The sequence below is a fragment of the Pteropus medius genome, unplaced genomic scaffold, assembly GCF_902729225.1.
Source record: "Pteropus medius unplaced genomic scaffold, Ma_sr-lr_union100, whole genome shotgun sequence".
Lineage (NCBI taxonomy): Eukaryota > Metazoa > Chordata > Mammalia > Chiroptera > Pteropodidae > Pteropus > Pteropus medius.
The window spans coordinates 22,475,133-22,499,936 of NW_024349797.1; the positions used below are offsets into that span (position 1 = coordinate 22,475,133).

The 24,804-nt window shown below is 51.8% G+C and overlaps 1 protein-coding gene across 7 annotated transcripts in view; it reads left to right on the forward strand.

Annotated features, from left to right (window-relative positions):
- The window catches only part of PPP2R5C (protein phosphatase 2 regulatory subunit B'gamma), a 126,728-nt gene that overhangs the window by 55,690 nt on the left and 46,234 nt on the right, over positions 1-24,804 (forward strand). For 6 of the 7 annotated variants that reach the window (XM_039884240.1, XM_039884237.1, XM_039884235.1 and 3 more), the window contains one exon: positions 22,942-23,141. The exons of the other annotated variant lie outside the window; for it this stretch is intronic. In XM_039884240.1, the coding sequence (XP_039740174.1) occupies positions 23,073-23,141 (69 nt within the window). In that variant the 5' untranslated portion in view covers positions 22,942-23,072. The remainder of the gene's footprint in view (positions 1-22,941; positions 23,142-24,804) is intronic. 7 annotated transcript variants of the gene reach the window in all.

Consider the following 24,804-nt stretch of genomic DNA (forward strand, 5'->3'; position numbering starts at 1 on the left):
GATTCTTTGTGAAAATTTACTGGTCTGTGAAATCCTACCTCCAGAACATTGTTTTAAACCACAAATCTCAAAACTTTACCTCGTTTACATTTGGAATTACCACATAATATTTCAAACATTTCGTGTCACTTAAAAGCCTCTTTTCTTATTCCTTTTATATGAAATGTCCAGAATAGGCCAATCCATAGAGACAGAAAGCAGGTTAGAGGTTGCCAGGGCCCGGGGCGGGGGGCGGGGGGGGGCGGTGAGGCAGGGGGCGGAGCCATCGCTCGAAGGGCACAGAGTGTTCTTCTGGGATAATGACAGAGTTTTGAAATGAGAGAGAGCGGTGGTTGCACAACACTGAAGGCCCTAAATGCCACCGAGTCGTGCGCTGTGCGGTGTGTTGTGTGAATTCCACCTCCGCCCTTTTAAAGCCCGCTTTATTCGTCAGAATAATTACACACGCGGCCGGAAGCGGGGAGTGGGGACAGTTTCATTCAGGTCATACGGTCCCAGTGAGTTCACGATACGTGCTTACACATACACATGCTACGTGTGTGTTACTAACTCGGGTCTCTAAGGAGAATCAGAAGCCGGTGAGGTAGACAGACACTCCGCTCTGGGACGGCAGAGAGAGTCGTTTGAACACCGCACTAAGACTCAAAGATTTTCCTTATTCCCACCGCAGGAACACATGCATCCACCAACTTTTTACAGCCTTTCACACTGAACGCCAAAGTTTTGAAAGCACGTTCAGGAGGAATCCGAGTGACGTTTGTCTTACTGCTCTGTCTGGTGCATCTGTCCTTAGTGTTTACTGGGACACGGGCCACCGAGCTGAGGGCAGTGAGCCGAGTCTGCCCTCCAAACCCTGAAAGGGAGCGTGAGCTCTCTCCTCCCTCCCCCAAGAGAGAAAGGCAGGGAAAAGAGAAAGACCCTGCATTATGCTTAAGGAAGAAGCCTCACTGTGAATTCCAGGCGTTTTGTAGGCTTTTCTCCCTGCTGCTTCCAGGAGTCCCCGGTGGGAAAATGCGGGGTCGGGCCCACCTGGCCTTGGGCTCCGGTCCGAACGGTCACTGCCGTTCAGGTCTTAGTTTCCTGAAATAATTGAGCTTGTTGCCTTAACGTCCGTTAAAACACTGGTTGTGCTTTACCTTTCACCAAATATCAGTGTCTCATAATATTTCATAAACGTGGTTTGGTTTGGTTTTGCTTTTTAGAAAGTTGATTTTTCCACTGAACTTGGGCTGCGTTTGTCGATGAGTTGTGTTTTGTTCAGATGGTTTTCTGTGCATTGACGCTGATCACGGAAGGACAGCCTCGCTCACCCTGGTCGTAGAGGGGGGGAATTCAGACACACAGCTCCACATGGGCAATTTCTGGCCCCCAGCCCCCCAACCTCGTCACCCTTAAGTGGCACCTTCAAATCGCGTTTCTTCACGAGCCAGCAGCTCAGCCCCACTTTGCTACAGCATTGAACTCGTGCTCCTAGAAACCGCACACCGGCCTGGTGTCCATAGTGACAAAAAAGGAAAGTTTTCAGAAGTCGTTTATATTCAGGCCCCGCTGCCACAGCCGACTGCTCGGCGTCCGTGCCTTGTACAAGCTGGAACCAAAACAAGGACATGCGTGGCGTTGTCCGCACCTCAGATCCTGTGAATTCCATATTTACAGAGGACACATCTGCTTTATTCAGGCCTGTCGTTGAGGCAGAAGACCTCAGATCTGTGACTCAAAGGAAAACAGTGTACTTCCTGAAAACGCCAAATTGTTCCCACCCGCTCTTTAAGTCTCACGGTGCGTCCGTAGGAGAATTTCCAAGCCCGTCAGCCCGGGTCCCTGTTACCCACTCATGGCCCACGGCCCCTGAGACATTTCTTTCGGCGAAGCCTTATGTCGCCACAAGCGAGACTGTGCAGGGTCTGTGAGCCACACGCCACCCTCTCCAAATGAGACCGGGGTTTGCTTCACGTCCCCTAACAAACAGCCACCCGCCTCAGCACCATAGGCAGCTTCTCAGCTGTGGCTTTGCAGGTTCTGACCCGATTCTGGCCCGCTTTGAGGCCGGCCACAGCCAAGGGTTGGCCCAGATCTGTGGAAATCGGAGCAGCAGAAACCTCCCCCGATCTGGGGCCGCTGGCGGCTGGGCCTGGGACGAGGACAGTGGGCTGTCTGCACCAACGTGTGTCCGACGAGATGGCTGGCTTCCAGCAAAGGTTCTCGGTTAAAACCGTAGCACACCGTGCTAGTCCATCAAGCACGTGACTCCTGTGGAGTTGGCTCACGTTACAGATACTTGAGTTTGAAGGTATGAAGGGAAAATTCAAGTCCCATAAAACAAAGAATGCGAAGATCGGCCAGGGAGCTGCCATCGGGGGTGCCGGGTCTGAGGGCCGGGAGGGAGCAGGTAGCTGCAGCGGAAGGCGGCACTCGGGGGCAGGGACCGTGAGGAGAATCCCGTAAGTGTTAAGGGCAGACAGCCACGCTCTCCACGGTCGGGATGGGATTAGGGGCGTCAAGGTCCTGGAGGAGCAGACCACACTGGCGGGGCAGACACGACAGGAGCGTGATGGCGGGGGCAGGTGGACGCAGGGCCGCATCCGGCCCTTTCTGTAAACGTATTCATTCGGCACACATTTCTGAGCACTTCGGTGCCTGATGGCTGTCATACTCAGAGAGAATGTACAGCCAACTGTCCCTGTGCACCCCCCGGGGAAGGGCGTCTCGCTCAGCTTCGGGGAGGTGCTGCGGTGTCTCGTGTTCATATGTTTGTTCGTAATGAAATATGGCTCTTCTCGTTGGCATCTATAAGATCTTAATATTTCAGACGTGCTTACATAGTTATGTAGGGTATTATTTATATCTTGGCTACTTCCAAAAAAGAATTTGATAGGGCCTAAAATGTTGGAATGTATTCAACAGTATATTAAAGGAAAAAATTTACTAGAAGCCAGTTTGGAGGGCCAATTCAACTTTCAGATGGAAGTTATTCAGCACAGTTTCAGAAAAAGTTTTATGCTACCAATGTGCCAGTGGGCGTAACGTCTTTTTTTTTTTTTCCTGTAACGTCTTTTTAAGCTTCTTGTCATTTGCGATGCTAGATCTACTGCAGGTGCTCCCCTCCTGTCTGTAAGATGGGATATGCCTCCTCATCATAGCACATTCCTTAAATAAAAGAATTAGTCGGTTGTTTACAGTGGCTAAAGTTCAGTTTAATTTGTCCAAACAAAATTCTTCAATTAGCAATATTATGACGTAAATTTGAAGGCAAAACCCGAAAAGAACTAAGTGATAGCCTGGGATTGGTGGAGAGAGTCTCCCACCGGGTCCCTACACGGTATTTGATTTACAGAACCAGAGACTGGCTGGCGGTCAGCAGAGGCCGAGAGGGATTGTCTGTCTGTCTGTCTGCCTGTCTGCCTGTCTGCCCTCTCAGTGAGAGAAACAATGTTCGATGAGCGTAGAACGATCTTCGCCCGCGTTCAGGGTGGAGACGCAGACTACAGCTCACGCACTTGGTTCAGCAGCAACGGTCGCCGTGGACGTCCACAAATTAGGTGACATGGGGGTTTCTTGCTTGGATTGTTTTTTATGCCGTGGGTAGCCCAGAATTCCTCCGAGTGTGGGACTGCACATCGCTGGTGGCACGAGAGATGACTTGGTGATTCAGAGCCGGACGTTATTTTAATAATTATATATCGATGAGTATAAAACGTATCATTAGCGTCAGATCCATGATTTCGTGGGTTCTCATTGCCTAGGTCAGAGCTTAGTAAAAAGTGTGTCCATTTAGAGAAAAGCACCGAGTAAATAAGAGCATGACTGTGCAGCGCCGTGACCCAAACTGAGGGGGTGTTGGTGACTGCCCGAGCGTGGGAACCCGGGACCCGCCCGCCCGAGCTCATTCTGGGCGGCTCGGGGCCTGTCCAGCCCTCGCATTTAGCTCCAGGCACGGTGGCCGGTGCTGCTGCACTTGGGACCGACGGGCCTGGAGACTGGAGACCGAGGGGCCGATCCCAGCAGCACAGCACCCGGCTCCCTCGGGGCCTCCGTCCCTCCCACCTGCTCGCTCTTGTCTCTTCCCAGCCTCCCTGTCATTCTCCAGGTATTTCCCTGCCCGTCTCTTCACTTCTCTGTGACATGGCTGGAGCAAGTTACCTAACCTGCCAAGTAACTGTTTCTTCATTCACAAAACGGAAACAATGACAGTTCTGCCCCTTGGATGGTTGTGGGTATTCGGGAAGACGCGGGGTGTGAGCGTTGGGCACAGTTTGGCACACACTGAATCAGCGCTGTCAGCAGTGACGGCTCAGTCTGCCCGATTCTTCGCCCGCTTCCAAGTTCAGATTCCAGTTAGTGAAACCGATCGCGGCAGCTTCAGTCTGCCCTTGAACCCATGTGTTCGCCTTTGGCCCCGGCTGCCCGGCCGGGGCGTTCAGGTGTGACGTGAACCTGTGGGGCTGATGGCAGCCAGCGGGGGCAGGGCCCTGCTGTTAAGTGGCTGGTTCTTGGAGGGCAGGGAGGGGGTGCTCTCGCTCCAGGGCGGCCTCCGCCCTTCTGGTGTGAGCGGTCCTGGCCAGCTTGGTCCGACGGGAGCAGGTGGGCTCCTGAAGGTCAGCAAGATGGTTCCTCGACTCCGAAACTGGCACGAGGCATTAGGGGACCACCCAGTTGCTGTGTGGCTCGAGAATTCTTCCGCAGCTGCCACCATGGGCAACACGCTGCTCTTAGTTCTGCGTTCCTTCCTGGCGCCCGTCACCCACAGGGCCGGTCCCTGGCGCTCCACCTGCTTTCCTTGGGAGCAGGTGCAGTGGGAAGACGTGAGCAGGCCTGAGTCTGAGCTCCGTGTCTCCCAGCTAATGGTCTGGTCGGGGAAGTCTCTTCTCAAAGAGAGTTTTCTCATGGGTTTGACGTAAGGGTCAGGCAGCGCGCTGTCTGTAGCTGTGCCGCCTGAAGCATCAAGGCACTGCCAACAGGTTCTGTTTAAAATTTTCTCTCTCATACAGCTGGGGGTGTTTTGCTTTTGACTAACCGTCTTCACTGAATCCAGAGTCTAAAAATGGCCTGTTCCTGTGATAGACCAGATGGCCAGTCAAGATAGCTCCGTCACACGCGAAGGCCACCTGAGCATCTGAGCGGAGTGCTGTGTCGGCGTGGAGCCCGCAAGCCTGACCTCGTCCCATCCTCCTTGTCCACCCACCCGGGCCATTGAGGCTGTATGTGGGGCCGGAAGCAGTGAGCGACTCTGAGGCCAGTTGCAGGAAGAAGTGGTCTTTCCAGTCCGTGTGCAGGATAAGCTCTGCGGAAGGAGCCGAAGAAAGGTCGCGGTGGGGAAGGGCCCCTGATGGGGCATCCGAGTGCCGCCTTTGCCGCCGTGGTCCTCGAGAGCGTGTTTCCCTCTGTAGCTCAGGGCCTGTTCCAGGAGGAAGCGCCCAAGGCGGGGACCTCTTCCCAGACCCAGGCCTTGCAGGTGAAACTTCAGCCCTGACACCCGAGTCCCTTAAAATTATGAGGTCGTACACGTCGCTTGGGGACGTTCGTACAGAGGTTCTCGCGTTAGGATGCTGATTCGGTGTTAGCAGGAGGCCGGTCGGGATTGGAGGAGTGAATCGTGATCGTGGGCTGGGAATCTGAAATTCACCCGTTTTCTCCCACGACTCGGCCAAGAAGCTCTGAGAAAAAGTCCTCAGATCGTGGAGTCACTTTGCTAACTTCAGCTCCCGTGAGCCCGTGATGAGGGGGCCTTGGAGAAGGGACATGGCGTCCGTTTTGTTTCCTGTTCTCACCAGCTTCCTGGAGAAGTGTCTGACTTTGAGGGGTGTGTTCGGCACACGTGAACAGCGAGGAGAACAGGGAGCCTCTGTCCTTGGGGTCCCCGATTGCTCCTGGCTGCATGGCGTGGGACCATCTCAGAGAGGCTCTGGCACATGCAGGAACAGCGATGTCTGTGGCCTCTGGACCAGTCACCGCTGCGAGGGTCACACACACATGCGTAGCTAGTTCCTGTGACGGTCAGTCGTCATTGCGAATGAGTCATTCTGTAATTTTGGAAATTTATATCTCAAGGATCGGAAGATCTTTCTCAAAATATTGTGTAGACTAAATACATTTATTTAAATATTTAATGAGTGTTACATTTTTCTAGGCCAGCAAAATTTAAGGATTACTTCCATAAATTGAAAAGTTACATTTACCTTTTTACGAACACTATTCTATGTAACAAATTGAATGTGGATCCGATTTCCGCTTTTAAATCCTGAAACGAGATGGGTAATAGTAAAAATGCACCAAAACGAATAGAGAAGAAATATGGAAAAGGAAAAGGGAATGTGTTAGGCACGTTAACCCCAAAATAAAAGGCCTCTCAAAATGAGAGCCAACGAGTATTTATCTGAGATCAAAGGATGGCTTTTTGGGACGCAGCGATTCGGGCAGGAGCCCAGACAGTCCTGGCTGGGAGACAGGCGCGGGGGGTGTTGATGAGAAGGGGGAGGGGAATAATTAGACGGCGAAAGCCGGCGCTGCTGTCGGTGCAGATGACATCACACAGCGGTGCTGGTTCTAAGCTGCGGTTTTCATTTTCCATCCGATACTCATCAGTCCTCTAGTCCTGATATCTGCGTTCTTGCTGTCATTGCAAACAGTTCTTGGTGACACGAGGTTGCTTTAGGCCCCCGTCCAAAGGTTACTTTGCCCTGTTTCAACATCCAGCGGTCAGGGGCACGAGACGTGCAAGGCAGTTTCTCTGGCGTGGCAGCTCCGGCTGCGTTCCGAAGCGGCTCTGTTTCTACTATTTTTTTTGACGGGCAGATGCAAAAGAAAAGCAGGGTCGAGATTTTAATTCTGGGCCAAGGTGAATCCAGGGCAAAGAAGGTTCAGTGAGACGGGATCGCTTCCTCACGCCGAAGCGCACAGCCCACAGGTGGACAAAGCCACCGGGACATGTGAGGCCTGGGCGATCGAACGGCAGGAGCTAGAGGACTGAGACACAGTGACGAGCCCGGGGGGCGGGTTGGGGGGGGGGCTGACTCCCCTGTCCCCCCACCCCCGCCCAGAGCACACGGTGACCGGGAGTCACGACAGGGAACCAGGAGGGGCTTCAGAAAACAGGTGCTCACCAGGGTTTTCAACTTAACATGGAATCATTTCCAAAACGTCGAAGTAAGCAAAAAGCGTATTCTCACGGAATGCGGTAGAAACCGGAGCAGGTCCAGGGGCAGAAGCAGGCTCCTCGCGGGGGCCGGTGCTCTCGGTCTCGGCCCCGCTGCCTTGTCCTCAGCACCCATGTTTCAGCCGAGACTTCCCCACGGACAGGCCCCCGGCCCCATCGCCAGCCACTAGGCTTTCTTCTTCCCTAAAATTATTCCGTTTATTAGTGTTTTCTCTTTGTTTTACTTGCCTGTCACCCCCACGTGAGTGACCCCCACCCCATGAAGGCAGGAACCTCGTCTGTCAGGTTGAAGGCTTCATCCTCGAAGTCTAGAGCACCGCCCGGCATGTCACAGTGTCGCCAAGTGAGCAAAGCTTGGTGTAACCAGTGCGTTGCAAGGGGCGTTCGTAGTGTTTACTTCTGTTACCTCTGTCACTGCCGACATCCACCCCTAAAGGAGGCACTGCCAGCTGCCCTCTGTCCCGCTGGGGGGACATAGCATAGGCTCAGCAAACCGCCCAAAAGGTGACAGCGGGTGCCTGGAGGGTGAGCTTTGGGCCGAGGCTGCCTGGCTTGAGCTGTGCTCCCGGATCCGGGGCCACCGATGCCTCCGACGAATGAGCGAGTGAAGTAAGGTGCCAGCTTATGGGGTAAAGTGTAAACATGGTTGTTATTAAATAAGAACGAGAAGAAATTATTTCAACACTTTTTGTAAAGATAGGAAAGGACCAAAATAAGTTAAGGGATTACTGTATTCTAGAAGGACAGAAGCAGAAACGCATGAATTAGGAAACTAAAAACGAAAAAAAGCATGAAACCCAAGGGCTGGTTTCGGAAGGGGAGTGGCTGTGGGGGAGGGGGGAGGGAAGGCGAGGGGCACGGGCGAGACCCGTGACAAGGGAGGAAAGTCACCCTGCGGCACGTGGTCACAGGTCAAAGGAAAATAAATGAGGACATCTTGGAAAATCTGAAGGTGGCATTTGGTAAAATTCAACTTCCATTCCTAATTTGTGCTGTGTTTGTTTTTAACTTTCTGAAACGATTTCTAACGTATAGGAAGCGGGAGAAGGGTACAGAGAATTTCTTTGTCAAGTTTTACCCATCTGTCAGCGTTTTGCCACGTTCGATCTGTCATTTCTGTCACGTATGTATTTCTTGGTCTAGCCAGCCCCTCCCGCCTTCAGGGCCCTGGGTTCCTTTCCTGCCTCGCCCCCCTCCCAGGAGGCCGTCCCCCCCTTCGAGGGGGCAGGGTGACCCCAGGTGCAGGGCCCGTCTCTTGAGGTTTCTTTGGTTTTTTTCTTCTTGACTCTATGAAACCCTCACTGTTTTGTGAGCTCATTGATGCCTTTAAACACATTGTTTTCAGATATTTCGTCAAGTTTTTCTTGCTGCTGAGGAAAGACCTAGATTTTTAGCCTGGGGTCGGGGAGCGGGGCAAAGGTGCCTTCGGGGGGCAGCTGCTAAGTGCCTTTCCACTCGCCTGGCATCTCCTGTTCTGGGCCATTCTGACCCGGGCCCTCGGGGCTTCCCCAGCGCATCCCTGGTCCACACCACTGTCCCGACACCCCTCTCGCGTTGGGGGTCTGGCCGCCTCCCCCGCTTTCCAGCGCATGTCGCCGCCTGGCAGTGAGGTTTTAGAAGGCAGTAGAACTAGGTGGATGCGTCCCATCTTCTGTCTATACTCACAGATTAAAGCATTATTGGTAATGCTTATTTTTTAAAGAACACTCTGAAAAGGCTGGTTCGACTTACTGAATTGGAACCTACATGTGCAGGGAAATCCCAGTTACAAACGACAGTCTGGTCATTGCTTCTCAGGACGTTCTTGTAGAGCTGAGGCGGTAGAGCGGGTGTGGGGTCCAGCAGGGGCCCGTGCCCGAAGGCCCCATGGGCACCCCACGCAGACCCCGTGAGACCCCCGACACGCTCGCCCGGGGACCCCGGACACCAGCGAACCCCATTCGCCAGGGACCCCGGACGCCGCCAGACCCCGTGAGACCCCCCGACACGCTCGCCCCAGGGGCCGCATGTTCCTCTCCGCGCCCCCTTTTCTCGTGTTGTTCGGATGTTTTATTTCACGGAGAACCCGTATCATTTTTCTGACAACAAAACTCTTCAGAAACGCGTAGTACATGTTACTACATCACACGTTGGCCGTCGAATACTAACTTGCAGCTTCATGTAAGGACCAGTGTCCGGCTCTGGGGAGAGAAGGGTTTCGCGTGTGGCTTCGCGCCCTTGGCTTTTTCTGTTTCCTCCCTGTGGCACCCGCGTATCAGTTGTTGTCCTGGGTTTTTTTTTTTTAAAAAATCCCACTCTTCCCGTTTCTGTCTAGAGGCCCTGTTGTGTTTCCCCCTTTGCCTCTCTGGGAGCGGCCGCTGGCGCGTAGTTTCTGAGGGAAGGGCCCCCACAGTCTCGGGGAGCCAGAAAGCACCTCATTCTTCAGATGTGGAAACCGAGGGCCAGAAATACCAAGCAGCTGGTGACCACTGGGTCGCAGCACTGTTTCCTGCCACCCGACCTGCCACTTTCCAGTTTTATTTATCTTCTTACCGACGTGAGCTTCCAGGTCTCCCCACCGCAAAAAAAAATAATAATAATAAATAAAATAAAACAACAACGACAACCCAGCTCCACCATCACGCTTTATAAGCCTATCGAACTTTAAGGATCTTTTCCATTCAAACCTAGTCACGCCACAAACTGATAGTACTGAACGCCCACGAACTCGCCAGAGAGACGGCTCCTCTGCGGCTTAGGAGACGCCTGCCGAATTGGGATTCGGGGTTCATGCCGCCTCTTTCAGCCAACAATTAAGTCGCCGCCTCTCGCCCCTCCGCTCCGGAGCCGGAGCAGCAAAGCGGCGTCTGTGCCCGGTTGGCCAGCACGTCCGCGTAATTGCTCTTTGCACAGCCCGACGCCACCAGATCGAGACCCCGTGTTTTCCCCGGGACAGTTTAGCCGCTGGGCGCAGAGCCTGGGCGGCCTGCGTGGAGACGCCTGCAGGGGAAGAAGCAGCGCTGATTCCTAACGGGCGGGAGGCGCGTGAACAAGATTAAGGGGAGCCGGCAAGTCTCCTGGCATCTGAGTAGCGAGACCCAAATCCGGTTCCGTGTCCCGAGAGCGTACTCTGTGTCAGATGTTGCTCTGAGCAGGTCACGTCCACTAATTCACAGCAGCCCCGCTGGGGACACTTACCCCATTTTCCGGTTGAGGAAACTGAGGCCCAAAGAAATATGGACAGTCTCTGGACGTGCTTCGTACGGAGACGTGGCGTTTAGAGCACAGACAGTAGCGGTCCCCCACAGGCGGCAGCTCAGGCCACCAGGGTCAGCTGCGGCCCCGACGCCGGGGGGACAGGCCGCATCGTGCCATGTCACGACTGTGCTCCATGTGCAGACAGGCGTCACCACTGGTGGGGACACCCCCGTGCTGGCCCTCTTGTGTCAAAAACCCTCTGGTGTTAACATAGAGAGCAGTCGAGAACGAAGGTTCCGGGCGCAGGGTGGATGTGCCTGCCCAGGGGGACCTCCGAGACTCGGGGGACAGCAGGCCCGAGCTGGCGAGGCCCCGGAGCGGGTATCCCACAGCCCCTGGGGCACACGCGTCCTGCTGGGTCACGCTCTGCCACTCGCCTCGGATAACTGGGGCCGCAGCTCCCGGGAGCTTCTCGTGTGGGGACATGACCCCCCAGCAGGCCCCGCCGCCTCGGGAAGGGGTGTGTACACACACGATTCGAAGCGCAATCCCAGTTTCCTGTGCAATTCGGATCAAATATGTAGAAAAGGATCAGCTAAGATTTTGCCAACACGTGCCGAAACACTAGAGCGCTCCCTGTTTTAACTGATACTGAAGACGTCGAATGTTAAGGTCGTGTGTCCTTCAGGGAAATGGGCCTTTTGGTCAACTCCTTGGATGCCGTGCTGAGTGCATCACAGCATGTGTGTGATTGGGGAGCGTGTGACGTGGCGAGTGGTGTGTGTGGTCTGTGGCTGGGCGTCGGTGCACGCCCGCACCCCTTTAGCGAGGACGAAGGGGGGCTGCCCCCCACTTTGCAGAATGCTGGGGAGTCTCCCTGGAGAAGTGGGGGTGCTCCTGGTGTTCGGCCTCCGACCGCGTGTGCTCCATCCAAGGACCCACCTAGACCGCTGCCTTGGAGCCGCAGCATCCCTCGTGGCCGGGGTGTGGGGGAGGGACGTCCAGACCAGTGTCTCTGCTAAGTACTGCTGCCACCACGCCACACAGGGGCCCAGTCTGAAGAGGTGCAAGCATGGGAACGCACATGCTGTTGCGTGTCAGCCCCAGGTCACCCGCTGGCTTCACAGACCTGGGACCAGGCCCGTGGCCGGTCACACCTGCCAGGCACAGGTGGACAGGCCTGTCGCCATGCAGGCCCGCCTTCCCACCGGAGCAGCCTCCCAGCTTTTCTGCCCTACCATATCCCAGCTCCGAGCCAAAGCCATCTCTTCACGATCTGTCTTCCTCGAGACAGTGAAGTGGCAGGCACAAGCATGTGGAGTCTTCCTCGAGACAGTGAAGTGGCAGGCACAAGCATGTGGAAGTCTTCTGTTTAGTTTGCGCCTCAGGTTCGTCTTGCCCTCCGTGCTGGGCGTCCCACCCAGCCCAGCCCGAGGACACCCCGTCTACGAGGAGCACGCCTGCACAGGACTGTGGAAGCCAGCACTGTCCTCGTCGACATCATTAGTTTATGTGACACGCTTGTTGAGTGCCTGTCATTTGCTGGGGTACAGCGGAGGTGGAGGATGCCACCCCCATTGGCCTCTGCGTTTCTCCAAGATAGCAGCCGGATTGCTGTGAGTTCCATGTCAGGGCAGGTCAGGGAGCCCCGGGGCGGGCTCGTCCAGTCCCCAGGAGGCCGTGGCCACTCCCTGCCGGGACCCTTGGAGACAGGAAGAGCTGTCGTTCCCCTTTACGGGCTTGTATCCTTAACACGTCAGCCTCAGCAGGGATGAGTTAATGGCCAGGTGAGTGAACACCGGAAGCCGGCATCGGTCCCTGATTTCGTGGCTCCCCATCCGTGTCATGATGCCTGTGTCACTTCAGGGCCCTCTCTGCAGGTCCTGGCACACAGGCCTCGAGGCTCATCCGAAGGTATCATCCACTGATCCTTCCTGCTGCAGCTCTGGACCAGACATCGTGTGTGAAGAATCCCAGATTCACCATAAGGGAGCTCGTGTCCAGAAAAAAACACTCACATCCATTTGAGACAGAGAAAGGAAGGAAAGTCAGAAAATAGAAACCGAAAAGGATGCGTGTGTATTTTCCGTAAATCCCTCTCTCAGCTCTCCACTGTTCTGTCCTCTGGTAAACATACTAGAAGTTCTGGAATCTTTCTTTGGCAGTTTCTTGTTCATCGAATGTGATAAAAACAGTTACTTTTCCCGAAGTGGTCTCTGTCCTTGTGCTGGAGCTATTGGTCACCAGGCGCAGCAAGATTATTTAATATTTAATATTTCACCAAAACATCCTAGTCCAAGTGGAAGGCAGTGTGACGTGGTCTCCATCCGAGGTGCTGAACATTTGCTGATTTGTACTAATGCACGTGTCTAACTCGTTCCCTCAGGCCGTCCAGAACTAGGTTCTTGAGCAGGGAATACGGCTCTTGTCAACACATCGGGCTGTTTGGGGATTTCTGTTTTTATTCCTAGGAGTTCGACTTATCTCAGGCTTTCCCTATAAAAAAGCCAAAGCTTCAACTTCAACTAAGATGCCTCGAGTTCCTCTTACGTATCACCTGTCCCAGGAGGCGGGCACATGTTCCTGAACCTGCGTGCGTGTCCACTAGGCGTTTCAGAGTTCACGGAACTCGAGGCTTGGAACAGAGTCGTGACTCCACACCGTTCTGGTTATGATGGAGTCTGGACTGGGAGCCATTTCTTCTTCCGTGACTGTCCCTTCATGGAAAAATGCACTTGTCTCCTTTAAGAGCTGTGCTGAGGAAGCCAGTCTCCCCCAAGTTTCACCTCGTCTCCGCGTCCCACACCCCCTCGCCGCCCTCCCCACCGCCTCCCACCCAGTCCCTGGAGAGGCCGCCTGTCCCCAGGGGCCGAGGGCGGATGCCAGCCAGACCGTGGCCCTAGCCACACTGCTTTTCGACATGAAGACACCTGCCTTATAAGATGACACTGCGCTCTCGGGAGAAAGGTGAGGTGGAAGGCGTGAGGACAGTGAACGTACGCCTTTCTCGGGGTGCAGATAAAGGCGGCAGAAGAATCCCAGAGAAACCGAAAGGGGGGCGGGTCTCAAATGTCCGAGGAGAGGAGGGGTGGGGAGCAGCTCGGGTCTGGGGGAACCACTTGGCTGTGGGATCTCTGCCAGTCTGCCGTCCTGAGCGGGCTTGCACCCCGACCTTGGCCCCGGGGTCGGCAGACCCTTCGGGAAGGGGGCTGGAAGCCGGGCGAGCGTGCGTGATGGGTCGTGAGCTACAGCTTGTCTCTAAGCGGCAGCGTCGGCGTAGGAACCTCCGGCCAGCGTCCGTCACCACGTTCCCGTCCAGCTCAGCGGGGCCGGCAGTGCTGGTTCTGCCCAAGCCCGGGGTCGCGCCCAGGAGGCCGGAGCGAAGCGGTGCGCGTGCGTGTGGCCGTGTCTCGGCGCCACCCGGCGAGGTCGTGCGGGTGGCAGCACTGGGCGTGTGAAACAGGTGCCACTCCTGGGGTAGGGACACCGTCCTTCGGCCTCCTCTCCGCCTCACCTCCCCGTGTCGCCGCGTCTCCTTGCATCAGGCGGTACGGACAGAGCACGGGGGCGCACAGTGGCTGCGTTCGATAAAATGACACCCACAGGGAAGCCTGACCAGAGGCGCAGCATGCTGACATCAAACCACCATGTCGCACCGGGTCCCGGACGCTGCCGGATGTGGGGCAGACCGTCTTTTAAGGATTGCCAAGAAAGGAAGAGAAAGCGGCCTGCAAGGGAAAGACGCAGCTTGATTCGGGGGCGTCAGTTTGGAAAATGGGTGTATTAGAATGGACAGACTGTGTGGTACCTCCATTTTGGCATTGAGAAATGTACTGTCATTTTGAAAATCGTCTACCAAGTCAGGAACGTTTTGAGACTCGACTCCCCTTGGAAATTGCACGGTGCTCGGGGTGAGGGCGGAAGTTAGTCTCGTCGCTTCAGCCACGTGGAAGTGAACGTCTCGTTCAGCTTTGAAGCTGTAGACGTTTATGGAGCGAGAGGACATTGTTACCAGAAATGACGCCAACAGGCCAGCTCCCCGAGGGGCAGGAGCGCGGTGTCATGACGGCCTCCCGAGAGACATGGGCTCCGCAGACGAGCCTTCCCTTCCGAGTCGATCCTCCCGCTCCTGGCATCTCAGTCGCAGTCCCTCCGTCAGTGCTGGAGAGATCTCGCGCTGCATCGCCATCTGCTTAAAAGCCTCCTGCGATTCCAATCTCTACTCCTAGTACTTTTCCCATCGAAGTGCCCGTGTCTGTGCGAATCCAGTGCCTAATCACCTGTTACGAGCAGCTTCTTCGAAGACGTCGATTTTATCTCAAGTTTGTGTAGACTTTGCCCGGATGACGTGTGGCATTGTTTTAATATAAATAAGTTTTAAATTATGGTACCTCTCAGTTTAATTACCCGAATTTGTTTCCTTCAGATCGATTTGTTCATTTAGCAAATATTTGAGGCCCCACTGTGCGCTTGACCAGTTTTAGATACAGAGGATGAAGTGGTGAATAAAACGTAGTCCCGCCACATGTGCATCCATATGTTCATTGAGCATTATTTATGGTAGCCACAATGTGGGGCCGCCTGGGTGTCCATCAATGGATAAAGAGGAGGTGGTGCATACTCACGACGGAATATTACTCAGCCATAAAAAAAGATGAGATCTGGCCATCTGCAGCAACATGGATGGACCCAGAGAGTATCGTGCTGAGTGGACCAAGTCAGACAGGGAGACAGATGTCACACGTGGGCTCTAGAGAACGGGATAAACGAACGAGAACCAAGCTCATGGGTCCAGAGAGCATTTGGGTGGTTGTCGGGTTGGTGGTTGAGGGCGTGGGTGAGGGGGGAGGGCATTAAGACGCACAAATTGGCAGTTACGGGACAGTCCTGGGGTGTAGTGTAGCAGGGGGAACACAGTCGGTAGCACTGGAATAGCTGTGGTGTCAGGTGGGTGCTGGGTCTCTCGGGGTGATCACTTCATAAGTTATGTAAACGTCTAATCACTGTGCTGTGCGCCTGAAACCGATAACATTGTATGTCAGCTGTAATCGAAAAGTACATAGAAACTTCTTAAAAAGACATAGTCTCTCCTCTGTGAAAATTTATGATCAGAGCTCCAGTGCGGTCCATTTAGGGGTTGTGAGATGTGATCACTAGTGTCCTCATCTAGTTCTGTATTTGGAGAGGAAATCGATTTGCCAGGAAAATACACCCTGTCTAATTTGTCCCGTAGCTTCCAGGCCCTCTGATTTGAAGAGCGGCTACCTGTAGATAGATAAAGCCTTCCCCCGAGGGGCCCTCGGCCTCCTGTACCCAAAGCTGCTCCTGAGTGCTGATCTGTTCAGGGAGGGAGGGAGAGCAACTTCATATAAATACAAAAAAGTGGCGATCACTTAGAATTTCATCTCGATTGGGAAATTTTCTCGATTCAAAAAAAAAAAAAAAAAACTATCCAGAGCTTAAATATGTCAACATAAACACTATGTAGAGAAACATTAGAAAATGTGGTGTGTGTGTGTGTGTGTGTGTGTGTTCTCCAGTCCCAGGAAAATCGAGGATAGTGTGGAGGTTTTCAGTATCGATTCATCTAAAGCGTTGTGGAAAAGCCTTGCATACGTACAGACGCCTGGCGTATGTGCACGGGGCGGCTCTGGGGACACTGGCGGGCGGCAGGGCTGCCTTTGGGAGGAGAGAGGGTTTTTTTGCCACATGCGCATATACTGTACTCTTTCTGATTTGAAACATAAAACAAGCATGAAACAGCATGATATGTAATGAATAATTATAAAGCAAACATTCACGTACCACCACCCAGACCAGGCACCCAAAAGCCCCCCAGGGGTCCTGAATAAGTGTGAGGGACGCCTATTGTTACACTGACCATAAATGAAATCATACTGAACTAAGCTCTTTCATTCGACAGGGTTTTGTAAGATTTATCCTTATTGCGTGTCCCGTACTTCGTGCATCTCCATGGTTTTGGAATATTACATAATGTCCACTGCTGATAGACGTTTGGGCCGCTGTGAACATTCTCTTGCATGTGTTGTGGTGCACGCGTGTGTGAGCCTCGTTGGGCCGCGTGCCCAGGGTGGGCCCGGCTCGTGAGCACAGGTATGTGCCACTGCACTTGATAGCGCCCACCTGCAGCCCCGCTCAGCACCTCCCCGCAGCACGATTTAGGGATCGTCAGCCTGTTGGGTGTGTCTGGGATCTATCTCATTGTGGTTTTAGTTTGCTTTTCTGTAGTTATTAATGAGTGATGATCCTTTTTTTTTGTGATTAGCCACTTGGGCGTATTTTGCGAAGTGCCTGGTTAAGACTTTTGCCTGCTTTTCTGTCGATGCTCTAGATTTTTCTTACTGATTTATTGGAAATGTTAATATATTCTGGACATTGGTCCATTGGCTATATATATTCAAATAGTCCCCCCGCTCTGCGGCTTGTCCCTTCATTCTTTGTGGTGTCTTGATGAAGAAAAATATTTGACTTAAAATATTTGAATTTAATGTATTGATCCTTTAAGGATTGCTGTGTCTTAAGTCTTCCTCTGTTTCTTTCTCTACGTAAGATGCTCTTCTGTATTATTTCCTAAATGCAGTAGAGCTTTGTCTTTCTGATTTAAGTCTTAACTCTCCAGGAGCTTATTTTTCATTTTTTTCCACATAAAGATATTTTTATGTAACCAGATACTTTTAACAAGCAATGACTTCCAGTCAAGATGGAGAGTAGAATGTTGTATGTTAACTGTAATTGGAAAATTTTTTTGAAAGGAAAAGAAAAAGCAACGACAGTTATTTTTTATTTTTATAAATAATGTGATTCAATTTATTCTTTCTATCTCTTTCCTCCCTTTCTCCTTCCTTCCTTCCTTCCTGACCCTGGGTAGCTACTTGTCCATGCCCCATATATTTAAAATCTGACCTTTCTCCACTGTTCCATAATCCATTTATCATAAATCAGGTATCTCACATGCTCAGGCGTGTTCTGGACTGTTCTCTGAGGCACGTCAGGGCTCGGCTGTTTTCCCTGGTGAAGCCCTAGAGTTACTCTGGGTTTCTGGAGCTGCGAGGCCCCCACCCTGTTATTCTTCTCCTGGGGTCCTGGTTAGTGCCAGTCCCTTGGTTTCCGTGTGCGTTTTTTGAATCCACTTACCCAGATCCACGGTCTCTGTTGAGATATGGGTTGGGCTGGCACCGAATCTGTAGGCCAGCTCCTCAGCCTGGTGAATGTTACCCGCAAAGGCCCAGCGCACGTGTCAGACGCGATGGCGGGCCAGCGAGAGCTTCCCCCGGCGACGGGGACCAGGCGAAGGATGTCTCTCTCGACACTTCCTTGCAGCGCTGCTCAGACAAGAGAAAGAACAGCGTGGGCCTCTGCAGAGGCGAGGGCGGTGACACAGGAAGCCAAAGGGACGTACAGACGTATTATTAGAATTAACGAGTTTAGCAAGCTAGCTAGGTACAAAAGTAATACCCAAAATCACTTTTTCTATATCACAGCCACAGTTAGAAATTTGTCTTTTTAAAGATGCTCTTTACAATAGCATCAGAATATAACGAATACCTAAGGATACATCTTTAAAAAGATGTGTAACAGATTTTTAGGAGAAAACTGTAAAACTTGATTGAAAGACATTTAAGGAAAACTTGAGTCATCGGAAATATTCCGTGTTCACAAACGGGAGGATTCAGTATTGGAAAGACTCACGTTCTCCCCAGGTCAATGTGGGGCATGTAAAAGGCCAGGAATAGTGAAGACTGGAGCACAGCAAGGTGAAGGGCTGACTAACAGATCGTCAGTCTTGTCGAAGGTTCTAGGAGCTGAGCCTCAGCGGTGTGGGCGCAGCGCGAGGCCACGGTGCCCACGTCCGGACACGTGATCTGGGACAGAGGCGCACCAGAGGCGTCGGGGGGAAACGGTCATTTCAGAAAACGGTACGTGGATTTTCTCTTTTGAAAACAAAACAACGTTGCTGAACTGTTTTCTTAGCGGCGGGAGCTTGCCATCTGCTGTTTCCTGGTATAGGAATTTCATGCACATTAACGAAGACCCCAAAGATACTCCCAGTTGTTAGTAATTAGGTTTAACTTTATTTCTTCCCACCTTGCACTGAGAATAAATGATCAGGAAGAAAGACGACGCCACGGCTGAAGGTTTGCTCTCTGCTCCGGAGAACTTGCTCACTTGTTTCCGTTTCGTGGGAGGGACCTCGCATGGCGGGCTCACGACACGCGTGTGTTCATAGACCCTTGTGGGACCCACGCGCCATGCCATGAAGAAGGCGGAGTGGGCAGTCGAGCTGCTGTGCGAGTGACCAGGGGCGGCCGGCGCATGCGTGGGGCTTCTCTAGCGATGACGTTCGCGAGGCCTGCGGCGTTGGCAGCTCTGTTTTGTGGGAGTGGTGGCGACTTGGAAAACGCCGTCACCTGCGTGCCAGAAAGCCTGGTTCCGCTGTCCTCGGCCCCTGTCGGGCAGGGCGGGTCCTCCCTGCACCCCGGAGTGCTGCTTTTCACCCCCAGACGTGTGCGGCAGTGGGCTTGGCTGTTTCTTTTCAGTCTCTTTTGTCTCACAGCCTCTTTGCTGTGACGCCTCTTTGCATAGAGCGACAGTTTAGTAATCGGCCTCGTCACGTCCTAGGAGTTGGTGGTTAAACTGTATGTGCCATGCCTGTCAGTCCCGTCTATGATTGGGGTGCACCTTTGCTTACAGCCCCTATGAAGCCGGCCGTGCTAGCTGAGCCGTTTGGACTCCCCGGTCAAAGCCTGCGTGGCCCCTTGTCCCCCGGCAGAGGTCCCAGCTCCTGGCCCCACGCGCACACCTCCGTGCGACCGACTCGCGTGTGACACTCTAGCTCGCCTTGTGTCTTCACTCCTTGCAGCAGAAGGAAGTAGACGTGGGAGTTCTGCCAGCGCCTCGGGTCACCCCCATTTTGGAGGTGGGTTCCAAACAAGTCCTCGTGTGTGCGCTGATGCAGGAACGCCGCCCCCTTCCCCGCGGGACCAGGAGCACTTCCCACGCCCCACTGGGGCTCCCCCTCCCCTAACGGTAGCCTTCGTCGGGCATCTCTGTTCCTCGTTTATCAATGCAGGCTTCCCGTCAGCAAATACGTTTTAAAAGAAAAATCCGTACATTTCAAATCCGTGCTCGGTGCCTCCCCTCCTCCCGCTCCCGGCCTTGCATGAGTTTGGCCCTGCGCGTCGCTCCCGATGGTAATGAGGATTCACCGCCAAACGGCTGGGGAGCCTCTCAAGTGCACAGCAGCAAATCAGCCGGGGGAGGGGCACAAAGATTTATGCCAACAGAAGGGGCTCGCGACATTATTTGTAAGGGACAGTGTTCTAGCTCTTAACTCTAAAAAACAGTAAAAGGAAGCGGTAATTAACATCAAGAATGTTCTCTAGCCTAAGCTGTGATCGCCTCGTTGACGTTCCTCTTTCCCTTGGATCAGCAGTTTCAGCATGGCGTTGGACGTCTCGATGGCGTTGGACGTCTCGATGGCGTTGGACATCTCGATGGCGTCCTGGGACACTTCCTGGCAGGTGTCCTTTTTACACCTCTTTCTAGTTGAAGAGGCCTGTCCCTGGGCACCTCCGACAGGTTGCACTTGGGTTTCGTCTCACACTAAGCTGTCGAGTTGATCTCTTCTGTTGGGATCAAGACCGCTCCTTAACGTGTCCTGAAACAGGAGTGTCCGTGACAATAGTCTGTGTACGCTTTGAAAGTAAAGTAAGCCCCCGTCGCGCAAGAATGACAAAACTCGTTGTCGTCATTTTGTGTCCTGCTTCATAGAAGTAGTTGTAAGTTTCGGGTCGGCTCTTAGGATCGCAGTTGATGGCGTAAGAATCGGGCAGTCTCGAATCCCAGGCACCGAAGTGGCTTATGTCACACGGACAGTCAGAAGAGTGACGTCCAGTGCAGGTCATACTCTGCCATACCTTTTCTTCTTCTTTCGAGATTGGCCATGCTAACTTATAAAGGCTTTATTTTTCAATTACAAAAATGACTCATTATCCTATTAAAAAAATATCAAGACACAAAGCATATCCTCCCACCACCTCCACTGACTTGTACTCCCCAGTGGCGCAGTCCTGTTAACACCGCAGAAAGCAGACTCTCAGTGTGCTGAGCAATAAGAAGTGAGATGAGCTTGCATTCTGAGAACGTGGGGAATACTCGCCAGGGACTAAGGATGCGAGAGCTTCGCTGTTGTGCTCAGATCGATGGTTAGAATGTAGATTGTTTTGAAAAATGAAATTGTAAAAATCAGCCAAACGGGCTTTTAAAAAGCAAAGAGAGCTCATGAGATTATGATCACAAACATTTTTATTAGCCATAAACAAAAGTAGTACAGGAACACCTTAGCTCTCAGGAACTTTGGAAGAATTGACATAATTTTCAGAAAGTTGTGATTTTCTTGCCTTTCAGAGGAATTTTAGATAGAAATTTTATGAAAAAAAGATTTTACTCTGTTCTTCCTTCTTAATTATAATAGATTTGTTTTAGTGTTTTGGCGACAACTGAGTCTTCATTCTGGATGTCAGTTACTGTCACGTGTTGTAAAAGTATTCAGCGCTTTCAGAGCCTCTTGATGTGTGTAAGACTTTGACACCGCCCTAAGTGACCCCAGCATCTGTTCGAGTTTTGATGCCCCTGTGTCAGCGTTTGATACAGTCACATCTGTGCCGGCCACTTACCAGCATGGAGGCTGCCAGCAGGGCATGTTAGCTCTCAGGGCTGTGTCCGGCTGTGCCTGCCTGGCACTGTCCTTATAAGGTTTCACGAGGAAGCGTGCTTGCAGGGTTCACCTGTCACTTCTTAGAAGCCATGCTGAGAGGAAGTCCTGAGGGGTGTCAGGGTGGCCCTTAGGGGTAAACACGGGCTTCTTAGTTCTCTGCAGTGCCAAGAAAGCGAGAATGCCCGAAAGTTCCAAATACACACGCTGTGACTGCAAAACGAACTCGTGTGAGGAGATCCTGGCAAACTGGAGGATGTGCAAAGGGGGTAGAAGTGAGTGACGATCGAAGCCCGTCAAGGTGGCAGTTCAGCACATGAAAGCTTTTCATTGAAAACGGCTGGATGTTCAAATGCTGACACCAAGACATCGTAGTGACTGGTGCTCGTTTAAAGGGACCGGCCGCTGAGTTCTCACAATGTTTACGAATCGGATTTGGTCCCCCTGGTCCCCTGAGTACCTGGAGGCAGTGTCTCCTAATCCCCTCCCCCGGGTCCCCGCACACAGTGCAGGAACTGCGGACACGAGTTTCCCGCCAAGCGTCTCTGGTCAGCTTCGGGCATTAGGGGAGAGAGAGAACTGGCAGCCTAACTACCTGGCACCTGCCTCAAAAAGCGTCTAGTTGGGGAGGAGATGGCTGGATTCTCCTATCTGCTTCTGCATTCAGTCTGCTGCCGTATGTTTTGGCTGAAGTCTAGGCAGACGTGGCTGGGAAGAGGAGGAGGGTTTGAATCGCCTTTTCAGATTGTTGGGGACGTTTTCTTTGATATTACACCAGAACAACAAATGGGTAGCTTCTCGAAGGGATCTGCAACGTGGAATCCGGACCATGTCCATAAGCTATTGGTACGTTTCATTACATTGAAACCCAGAGGACTTCAGATTACTCTTTCACACGTGAACGATAGTGTAACACCGTTTATTGATCGCTCGGAAAACACTGGTCACTGAGTTCTGCAGATCTTCCAATAAGACGTTTTACAAGTCGCGGACATATTTCAGTATGTCTATCAAGAAACCCTGTCGTCACACTCACCCTGACCGCTCCCTCACTGTGGGGAAGCTGTCAGGCTCACACTGGCAGATACAGTTTTCCGAGCTTCCGGGAATTCTGGGAAGTCACGCAGAGCGCCGTGACTTTCCAGCCCTACATCGACCCTCTAAACCTATTTCTTAATCTTGTAGTATCGTCACAAAGATGACACGCAAAAAAATGTGTAAATATGTATAAAGCTTTTAGTATGGTACCTGGCCCAGGTAAGCACTCAGTGAATAATAGTGATTGTTAATTATTTGTGCTTTTCTGTGTTGACGACCCTAACCCAGAAAGAAAGATGCTTTGTGGAGCCTCGAGGTGGAGACTCCCACTGGGTGTCTGCAGCAGCTCATTTTGGCAGGCTCAGACTTCCGCTGACTGCAGGCCCGAGGGTCCGTCCTTCCGGTGACGCTTGCTCACCTCGCCTGTACCTGCCTTCTCAGTTGTCACGTTGGTGTGAGTGCGCGTGCCCCTCAGCGCGGGCGGGGGCCTGTGGTTTGCCTCCTGCTCCGTCGCCACGGTGCTGGTGTGTGACAGCTGGCACTCAGACGATACCTGCTGAATGAATGCATTTAGAGGGGATTTCTTTCGAACTGGACTCTTGACCTGGCTTCAGAGTATGGAAGCTTTATCATGCGAAGCGTATGATCGGTGGCGACTACTGTTTTTTTCTTTTCATTTTCTTTCAGGAATATTTAACCTCTGTTCACTCCTACCCCATGTCTTTTTTTCTAGAATAATCTATTAATTTAAAATAAGAATAGAGGGCTTTAAGGTGTTTCACGGGAATTTGGGGCTCAGCATTTTTGCGATCACTGTGCTTTGCTCTCTGCTTTTCAGATGTTCCTCCTGCCGATCAAGAGAAGCTTTTTATCCAGAAGTTACGTCAGTGTTGTGTCCTCTTTGACTTTGTTTCCGACCCACTAAGTGACCTAAAGTGGAAGGAAGTAAAACGAGCTGCTTTAAGTGAGATGGTAGAATACATCACCCATAATCGGAATGTGATCACAGAGCCGATTTACCCGGAAGTAGTCCACATGGTGAGTGAGTACCGCGTACCCAGCGTGTCCCACCCCTGAGTTACAGCCAGGGCCCTGATGCTCTTAGAATAAGCGGAGACATCTGAGCCTAACACGACGCTTCCCATGAAAGAAATTCCTGTTTCGAAATTTGTACTTGCACCTTAAAGAATGTAACAGTTATGGAAGTCTTTGTCATGTGTCCTGGATTATAGTGACGATAGGGAGGGAAATCATGCCCTTCTAGGGACCAGCTGAGGTGTTAACTCATTTAATCTTTACATCTACCCTATGGGGTAGAAGTGTTAGAACTTTTATTTGTACTTATTATCTTATTCTCTTTAAATTTGTTTTTTTTTGTAACATATATAGTGGTATAATAATGCCTGTACGTAATATAGAAATGAACACGTTGTCCATGCACGTAGAGGAAGATCCCAGTTATAGGGTGGAGTGGAAATAGTGATGGGATCAAGCCAGTGTGAGGACAGTACATCCTGATTGGCTGACATCCTGTCAGTGGGAGGCAGGACGGTCCATCCCAATTGGCTGAGCCGGCCTCCACCGGTCAGCCAGAGGCGGGACGGTCCATCCCGATTGGCTGAGCCGGCCTCCACCGGTCAGCCAGAGGCGGGACGGTCCCTCCTGATTGGCTGAGCCGGCCTCCACCGGTCAGTGCCAGTGTCAGGACACACCCACTCCATCACCCTTCAGTTAGCTCATTGTTAGTTTCATTCAGCCCCCAGATTTCAGCCTCCTTCGATCTCATACTTCACAGCCTGTTTCCAGATCCTTTGCATGGTCTCACTGTGACCTGGAAACAGGTGATGCCTGAAGCATTACTAAAACTCTTACTCTTTGACACTGAACTCCAGTTTTCCGTTGAGTTTTTTTGAATTGTTGACATTTTATCTGCCTTCAAAATTAGTACTCCTTCGTTACTAGGGAGCCCGTGTTGCTTAATATAAAATGTTAAATCCTGATTTTCATTGACTCCTTAAGTTCCTGTTTTTTTCCCCAGACCTATGTATTTCAGAACTGGCTAGACTTGACCTAAAATATGTTTATTTCTCACTTTAGCATGTTTGTTTTGGAAAAAGAAGATGAAAGTCATATTCTTTTTGCAATTCACAATCTGTTGTGTCAGGAGTTGAGATCGACTTGATTATTTTATCATTGTTAACTCTGAAGTTTAGCGTTTACCAGCGTGTGCCGTCCTAGGGCGGTGAGGACCGTGTAGGTTCCTCCCCCAAACTCACACCTGAAGGACAGTCACAGGCCACACGCACACTGAGCAGTGACAACACTGAAACTCTACCCTTTCTAACCAAGGAAAATGGAGAAATATCTTTTTTCTCGTCTTAATTTCAACTTTCAGTCACTTTGGAAGGCCTCCCGAACCCCCGAGTCACAAAGAAAAATCTCCAATATTTTATCCTAATACATTCATAACTTTTTGTTCACAGTACACTTTATAATTCTTCTGGAACTTTTTTTATGATGCAGGGTAGGGACATAACTTTATGGCCTTCCAAAATGATTAAAAAGTCATTTGTCCCTATGTCATATATTGAGTATTCTGTTTTCCCCATTGACTTTAAATGCTTTTTATGATATATTAATTTTATTTTTAAATTAAATTAATATTATTAAACTTATAAGCACGTAAATTTATTCTATATTA